Source organism: Xyrauchen texanus, chromosome 4 (genome assembly GCF_025860055.1).
Source record: "Xyrauchen texanus isolate HMW12.3.18 chromosome 4, RBS_HiC_50CHRs, whole genome shotgun sequence".
NCBI lineage: Eukaryota > Metazoa > Chordata > Actinopteri > Cypriniformes > Catostomidae > Xyrauchen > Xyrauchen texanus.
In genome coordinates, this window is record NC_068279.1 from 41588244 (window position 1) to 41597354 (window position 9111).

The 9111-nt window shown below is 40.0% G+C and overlaps 1 protein-coding gene across 2 annotated transcripts in view; it reads right to left on the minus strand.

Annotated features, from left to right (window-relative positions):
• LOC127639104 (AP-1 complex subunit beta-1-like) overlaps nt 1-9111 on the minus strand; it is a 65143-nt gene that overhangs the window by 33459 nt on the left and 22573 nt on the right. For both annotated transcript variants that reach the window (XM_052120953.1, XM_052120963.1), the window contains 4 exons: nt 8820-8861; nt 8217-8363; nt 7068-7213; nt 2392-2521 (listed from right to left, as the gene is read on the minus strand). In XM_052120953.1, the coding sequence (XP_051976913.1) occupies nt 2392-2521; nt 7068-7213; nt 8217-8363; nt 8820-8861 (465 nt within the window). The remainder of the gene's footprint in view (nt 1-2391; nt 2522-7067; nt 7214-8216; nt 8364-8819; nt 8862-9111) is intronic.

Genomic DNA, 9111 nt, shown 5'->3' on the forward strand with positions numbered 1-9111 from the left:
TCCTTTCATTATAGTACTACACCGCCCTAAAAAGGCAAAACGCTGTAACTACCCAAACAGTGAAACTGAGAAAAAATGGCTTTAAATGTACTTGGATTTAGTGTGGATTTAGTAGTTTCTGAAATGTTCACACCCCATTCTGTCTGAATCTGAGCGTTGCTGAGCCAAACTCTCCATCACATGACAGATCATTTCTGTCATAACTCAGTTTGGACAAAATCTGTAGTTGTCTGCAGTCTGCATTGTATACTATTGGTCGACCAAGTTTTTCAATAGCCGGTGTCAATACCGATATCTAGCAGACAATACTGATAATTTAATTTAACAACAGTAAATGAGATGTGCACACATTTTATACAATATTTACTCAAATTCGCTTGATAATTATTTATTTTATGTTTTATTAATCAATTGGTAGATTTTGAAACTGACGCAAGGGAAAGTTAACACTTTTGTTAAATCGGCCAAATGATTTGTTGGGGGCCTGGGTAGTTCAGAGTATTGATGCTGACTACCACCCCTGGAGACACAAGTTCGAATACAGGGCATGATGAGTGACTCCAGCTAGGTCAAATTAAGCAACCATATTAGCCCGGTTGCTAGGGAGAGTCACATGGTGTAACCTCTTCATGGTCACTATAATGTGGCTCTCGCTCTCAGAATAGCGTGAAGTCTCCACACACGCTATGTCTCCACAGTAACACGCTCAACAAGCCACGTCATAAGATGCGCGGATTGACTGTCACAGACGTGAAGGCAACTGAGATTCATCCTCCACAACCCGGATTAATTGACCTGCCCGATATATCGGCCTATAACTACTATATACCTATAGTTGTTGATTATTGCTGTTGTATTACTGTATACATTTAACATGCTAGAAAAGAGAATAAAATTACAACTGAAATTATAAACAAATTGTATTAAAGGGATAGTTCACCCAAAAATGTCAATTCTCTCATTATTTACTCACCCTCATGATATATCAGGTGTGTATGACTTTCTTTCTTCACCAGAACACAACTGAAGATCATTTTTATAATATCTCAGCTCAGTAGGTCCTTAAAATGCAAGTGAATGAAGATTTCTCTTTTGAAGCTCCAAAAATCACAGACAGTCAGGATAAACATCATCGATCCCACTCCAGCTGTTAATGTCTTCTAAAGTGACACTTTTGGTGTGAAAAAATATTAATATTTAACTATAATCCAATGCTTCTGGTAAGCTTCAAGAGAGGGAGGAGTTCAAGCATAAACCAAAACCAACCAAGATACTGTACAGCGTTCCTGTATAGGAAACAGTCATTTGTAAACAGTACTGCTCTTCCAGCTGTGACACACGTGCCTCAGTTCTCGTGTTTCAAGCACAAATGCGATTGCGTCACGCATGTATACTGTAGAACAGACAAATATTTTGTCAACAAAATTGTCAGACAAATATTTTTCACACCAAAAGCGATCGTGTCACTAGTTTTAACAGCTGGTGTCGTATGGATGATGTTTATGCTGAATGTCTGTGATTTTTGGAGCTGCAAAAGAGAAATCTCCATTCACTTGCATTTTAAGGACCTACTGAGCTAAGATATTTTTCTATTTTTCTTCAAATGTGTTCTGCTAAAGAAAGAACGTCATACACATCTGGGAGATATCATGAGGGTGAGTAAATAATGAGAGAATTGAAAATTTTGGGTGAACTATCCCTTTAAAGACAAGAAATGATACACTTACGTTAAAACTACAAATACAAGGTACATAAGGTACAGATGTGTGACCATGAGTTGCAGTTGCTTATACATTTTGAACTATATGTCAGTGGATCTACAGTACATTAGTAGTTGGGGACGTATATTGGCACATATTTTTTTGCAATATATATACTCCGATTCAAAGAAAACTGGGTGAGGCTATTGATCTGGCAGGACAGATTAAGAACACTGAAGCCTTCTCCCCTAGTTTCACTGTTAGTTACTGCATTTTGGCTTTGAAGGGCAGTGCCAATCTCGTCTATACCAGAATCCAGCACTGCATGTAATGATGATGATTCCTAATGACATTTGTATCTGACTGATTAGCAGTATTAGTAGGCTGGACACTGCTGGCAAGAACTCATTATCAGGACAGTTTTAAAGGCATAACATTTTGCAACTGCAGTCCACAAAATGATCTCAGTGACTAATGAAGCATATGGGGACAACTGACTCAGATAATCAGACAGATAAACACATTGCTGAGCAGGTTTTGATCCACACAGCCATAATGTCATTTAAACATTAACAGCACTTTCGCAAACGTGTAATTTCCTGTGAGATGATGAATAGAGAGAGCAGAATTTAGGAGTGTGTGTGGGTGTTTTGGGGGGTGGGAAAGCACATTAAAAACAGCAGAAATGTACCTGTAGGTTGTTGAGTGGGTCCATTTTCATCACAGGCCCGATGGTGTTGAGAGGGAGAGAGATGTCGATGCTCTGACTGGGCATCAGTGGCGTGTGAATGGGGAGAGGTGTAGTGGGAATCATTCCAAAACTAGAGTAAGAGTAAAGGCGCATATGTCAAAAGTCAACATGTGTTAGTAGCCTCTCACACAGGGACCAAATGAACTTTTTGCCACGCCTGCCAATGTTGGATGGAAATTTACGAGCGATAATTATATTGTATAATCATTGTATCACCCTGATATTATATTATAGTGAAAGGAATTATTATGCTGTTTATATCCTTGTAAATTTGTGACAAACAGCACAGGCCATTGTGTCACTCGCACTACTAGTAAGCTAGTCTCTATCTCCAATCACAATTTTAAACTTTATTTTCAATAGAAATCAAGTCTGATGCTCACAGTGTTTTTTTAAGGCGATGATATACCAATGTCAAAACTTTTATAATTGCCATTTTTTTATTATTGTACCAAAGCCAAAACAAATTATTGAAATATTTTGAAACTATTGCACTATTGATGTTAGATGTATTTTCCACAAATCTACATGCTGATATGTTTGTATTTCTTACTGTCTAAAATTAGGGCCCCGGACCGTAATATGGAAGATTCCTGAGAAATGCAAGCTTGTAGTACCACCTGTTTACTCCAGAGGGCAGTAAGTGAAACTTCAGCTTTGTGGCAATTTACAGTTTATACAGTGAAGAAAAACACCCTTGAGCAGCAGAACAACACAAACATGCGTTACGTTCTTGCGTTCAAAACATTTGATGGAGCGCAAATCCGAACTAAGGGATCTCAATATCTAAGTATTAAACTATATTTAACTTGACACAGTGACCTAAACATTTTATGTTTATGACACGACGCACCGAACAAAATATATATATAATTAGGATGTCTCGCTCCTTTTACCACATTCTGCTTTAAGAATTTAGGCCTCTTGTTAGATAGCAGCCTGAAGTTTGATAAAAAAAAATTAATGCTGTGGTTAGATTTTGGTTCTTACACTTACGACTTAAGTAAAGTAAAACATTTTCTTTCTGAGAAAAACCTCCAAACAGTAATTCATGCTTTTATCACATCATGCTTGGATTACTGCAACTCCCTCTATTTTGGTGTAAATCAAGCTTCTATTTGTCATCTACAAATGGTCCAAAACACTTCAGCTAGATTTCTGGAGGCGTAAATATGATCACATTACTAATATTAATGTCACTACACTGGCTGCCGGTCCAATTTAGAATTAATTTAAAAATTCTTCTTTTTGTCTAAAAAACAATTTAACAATAAAGTGCCAATATATCTCTCTGATTTACTGCACCGCATATTCCACCTCGATCACTTAGATCTGGAGACCAGGGTCTTCTATCTGTTCCCAGATCTAGATTGAAGCAAAGAGGCGATAGAGCATTTGCCATAGCTGGCCCAAAGCTCTGGAACAGCCTGCCTGTATACAGTCGTGGCCAAACGTATTGGCAGTGAAATAAATGTTGTGTTTTGCAAAGTTTGCTGCTTCAGTATTTTTTCACATGTTTCTATGTTATACTGGAAATCAATGATAAGCGTTTCATGAGTTTTAAAGGCTTTTATGGTCAAAAACACTAAATGTATGCAGAGTGTCGATATTTACAGTGTTGACCCTTGTTCTTCATAACCTCTGCAATTCTCTCTGGCATGCTGGATATCAGCTTCTGGGCCAAATCCTGACTGTTAGCGATCCATTCTTGCCTTATTAGTGCTCAGAGTTGATCACAATTTGTGGGCTTCTGCTTGTCCACTCGCCTTTTGAGGATTGACCACAGGTTCTCTATGGGGTTAAGATCCGGGGAGTTGCCTGGCCACGGATAAAAAATTTCAATGTAATGATCTCTGAGCCACTTCATTATCACACTTGCCTTGTGACATGGTGCTCCATCATGCTGGAAAATGCACGGATCATCAACCAATTGCTCCTGGATTGTTGGGAGAAGTTGCTCTTGCAGGACGTTTTGATACCATTCTTTATTCATAGCAGTGTTTCGGGCAGAATTGTGAGACAGCCCACTCCCTTGGATGAAAAGTAACCCCACACACGGATGCTCTCAGGATGCTTCACTGTTGGCAAAACACGGGACTCATGGTAGTGTTCACCTTTTCTTCTCCGGACTATCAATTTTCCAGATGTCCCAAACAGTCGGAAGGGGGCTTCATCGGAGCAAAATAACTTTGCACCAGTCTTCTGCTGTCCAATCCTTGTACTTCCTGCAGAATTTCAGTCTGTCCTTGATGTTTTTCTTGGAGAGAAGTGGCTTCTTTGCTGCCCTTCTTGACACCAGGCCATTGTCCAAAAGTCTTCATCCCACTGTGCATGTAGATGCACTCACACCAACCTGTAGCTGACTCCACAGGAGGAGATGGTCCTGGAGCTTGCTAGACACTCTGGGACGTCCTGAAGCCTTCTTCGCTGCAGTTCAACCTCTCTCCTTGAAGTTCTTGATGATCCGATAAATGGTTCTTTCCGGTGCAATATTCTTTGCAGCAATTTCCTTGCATGTGAGTCAATTTTGATGCAAAGCGATGATGGCTGCACGTCTTTATTTGGAGGTAACCATTGCGAACAAGAACACAATGATTGGAAGCACTTCTTCCCTCCTTTTATAGCAAACAGTCTGCTCTTATAATCCAATCAGAATGATAGAGTGATTTCACCTGAATAGTACTCGTTCACACTTTCCCAGGTGCTGCTGATATCATTAGTGAAATGATGTTAGCTGGTCATTTTGTGCCAGGGCCAAAAAAAACTGTGAAATTTGGGTTTTTGTGATAAATTTCATTTTTTGGCCAATGAAGCTTTTTGCAATTATTTAAAATGCATCTGATCACTCTTCACAATAATCTAGAAACAATGTGAATCAACACCACAAAAACTGAAGCAGAAAACTTTGCGAAACAAAAAATGTATGTCTACCAATACTTTTGGCCACGGCTGTACATCAAAACTGCTCTTTCTGTTTTTAAAACTTGTCTTTAAAACATATTTCTTCTCCCTGGCTTTTAACTGACCATGAATCCATGTTGGATGTGCTGACCTTTGAGGTATTCCTGTTTTTGCTGTGTTCACTTTTATATTTCTGTTTTATTGACCCTGTATATGTATTGTACAGCTCTTTGCTCAACCTTGGTTGTTTTTATACATCCGTTTTATGAATAAACGTTGATATATATATACACTCACCTAAAGGATTATTAGGAACACCTGTTCAATTTCTCATTAATGCAATTATCAAATCAACCAATAACATGGCAGTTGCTTCAATGCATTTAGGGGTGTGGTCCTGGTCAAGACAATCTCCTGAACTCCAAACTGAATGTCAGAATGGGAAAGAAAGGTGATTTAAGCAATTTTGAGCGTGGCATGGTTGTTGGTGCCAGACGGGCCAGTCTGAGTATTTCACAATCTGCTCAGTTACTGGGATTTTCACGCACAACCATTTCTAGGGTTTACAAAGAATGGTGTGAAAAGGGAAAAACATCCAGTATGCGGCAGTCCTGTGGGCTGAAAATGCCTTGTTGATGCTAGAGGTCAGAGGAGAATGGGCCGACTGATTCAAGCTGATAGAAGAGCAACTTTGCCTGAAATAACCACTCGTTACAACCGAGGTATGCAGCAAAGCATTTGTGAAGCCACAACACGCACAACCTTGAGGCGGATGGGCTACAACAGCAGAAGACCCCACCGGGTACCACTCATCTCCACTACAAATAGGAAAAAGAGGCTACAATTTGCAAGAGCTCACCAAAATTGGACAGTTGAAGACTGGAAAAATGTTGCCTGGTCTTATGAGTCTCGACTTCTGTTGAGACATTCAGATGGTAGAGTCAGAATTTGGTGTAAACAGAATGAGAACATGGATCCATCATGCCTTGTTACCACTGTGCAGGCTGGTGGTGGTGGTATAATGGTGTGGCGGATGTTTTCTTGGCACACTTTAGGCCCCTTATTGCCAATTGGGCATCATTTAAATGCCACGGCCTACCTGAGCATTGTTTCTGACCATGTCCATCCCTTTATGGCCACCATGTACCCATCCTCTGATGGCTACTTCCAGCAGGATAATGCACCATGTCACAAAGCTCGAATCATTTCAAATTGGTTTCTTGAACATGACAATGAGTTCACTGTACTAAAATGGCCCCCACGGTCACCAGATCTCAACCCAATAGAGCATCTTTGGGATGTGGTGGAACGGGAGCTTGGTGCCCTGGATGTGCATCCCACAAATCTCCACCAACTGCAAGATGCTATCCTATCAATATGGGCCAACATTTCTAAAGAATGCTTTCAGCACCTTGTTGAATCAATGCCACGTAGAATTAAGCCAGTTCTGAAGGCGAAAGGGGGTCAAACACAGTATTAGTATGGTGTTCCTAATAACTGAGACTTGTCACTCCGCCACCCGGATTGAGGCGAGTAACCGTGCCACCACGAGGACCTACTAAGTAGTGGGAATTGGGCATTCCAAATTGGGGAGAAAAAAAATTTACTCTCATTACAGACATGGACAGATGTGGCCAAAACTTCATTTGGGACCCTGGTTTATGCGCCAAAATAATTATTAGCACTCTTGTAATCTTCAGAAACACAAGACAGACCTGTTCTTGTTGAACTGAATGGCAAAATCAGTCATGTGCTGCAGGGCTTTGTTGGTGAAGGACATGTCCATGTACATGTGGTCTTGACGCCGAGAGAAGGTTCCAGATATCTCCAGCCCTTTGGCCTTAACTGCTGGCAACCATACCTTCATAAACCAAAGCAATGAATATTCATTCTCACCCTCCTTTCACAGTCAGCGTACTTATTCCAAATACAAGCTACAGTATCTATGAGGCTAACTAGAGTCATTCTAAACTGAAGGGTCTGGTATTCTCCTACACTCACTCACCGAAGCACTTTTGCTTGCAAGAACTGAACTGGCATCCAAGATAAAAAAAAATACAATAGAAGTATTAGCACATATTTTTAGGATGAGACACATAGAATACACAAGAATCTGGGGTGTAGGACACTTCCACAAGGTCAATCATAAAGTATTTTGACAAGGAGTAATTGTACTCTGTCCTACTCTACTGACCTACTCTCTATAGCTCTAATGAAGCTCTTTTTAATGATAATGCCTGACACTTTATTTTCCTGGTAACTGTTCTTCATGCCTGTATTTATGCAGGTAATGTGATGGATGGAGAATGAGAACAGACTGAACATCCCTTCGCATAGTCATTAAAAAAGGCCCTTAAATATCAATTAAGTGGCTGTTGGGGAGAAGGACTCAACAGTGAACTTAACAGTGAATTATGAGATGTGTTAATGCCTCTTGTTTCAAAACATTCAAAAGGGCTGTTCACACAAAATGTGCATTAGCATGCATCTGCACTGTAAACATGAGCTAGACAGACATCTCTGCCTCTGGGATTGCCTTCTCCATAAAGGATGCAATCCTGCCTTTTAGTCATGATGGAGTATCGTAGAAGTACCTCAAAGGTACCTCAAAATGTTTACTTGGGTTACGTTTGGAAACAGTGTTACTGTATGAAGGAGTTCTATTGTGTATGTGTGGATTGTAAAGTTACAATTAATTGAGGTACTTTTTTCTGTGCTTCTCTTAATTTACATAATAAAGTTACACACTACAATGAGCCTGAACAGGAGTTTCCCTTTGTATTTGCATCAGGATCAGTGTAGACTGTAAACAAAAACTAATCAGTGAACAGCTCTTCAGAAATATGAGAGGATGCAGTACTCACAGTTTTCTGTGCCACATAACCTCCTGTAGAACTGGCCATTCCTGAAGACAACTCAAACAGGTCATTGAGTCCACTGCTGAGAGCAGCAGGTGTAGGAGACGGTGCAAACGTGTTGGGCACTGAGGATGGGATGAAGTTCTGGCCCACCTGTGTCACACAAAGATCATAAGATTGGGTGTCATTATTCCACTTCACCAAGATTTTTTGGAACCCATAAAAGATTAAATGAAAAGACGTTCCTCATGTGAGTAACATCAATGGTGCAGAAAGTGAGGAAAAAAAACAGATTCAACAATTGTATGAATTTAAGCAAAAGGAAGATTTTAATTTTTTTTGTATTAGGGACTAATAAAAAAGGTATAACAAGGCATTTAGGTGCCATTGCATCAGCACTTCAAAGAAAGCTGATTTGCATGGACTATGTAGGTTATTTCATGATCTGAAGTATCATCTAAAAGCAGGATGGAGTGCATACAAAAGAAAGGAACAAAGCAAAAGACAGACCAACACATAGCTTGGAGGCTATTCTATGCAGACTATTAATAATTTTTAGCGCACAGCATGCAGACAGACGGGTACGTGCGAAGAGAGGAGCACACTTACTGCAGGACTGCCCCCAACACCTCCTCCCAGATCTCCCCCAAGCTACAACAGAGAACACAAGGCCCATATACAGGCCCAAAATCAACAGAGTCAGAGAGTTTAAAAAAAAATGACAAGGCTCAAGCAATAGATTTTGATTGCCTGTTTACCAAAGAAAGTGACACTTCTATTCTCATTAGGGATTAACCCTACATTTTGGACCCCAATCTTTTACCCCAAAATTAGGGATGCACCGAAATGAAAATTCTGGGCCGAAACCGAAACCGAAACCAAAAAAAATGTTGTGTATAAT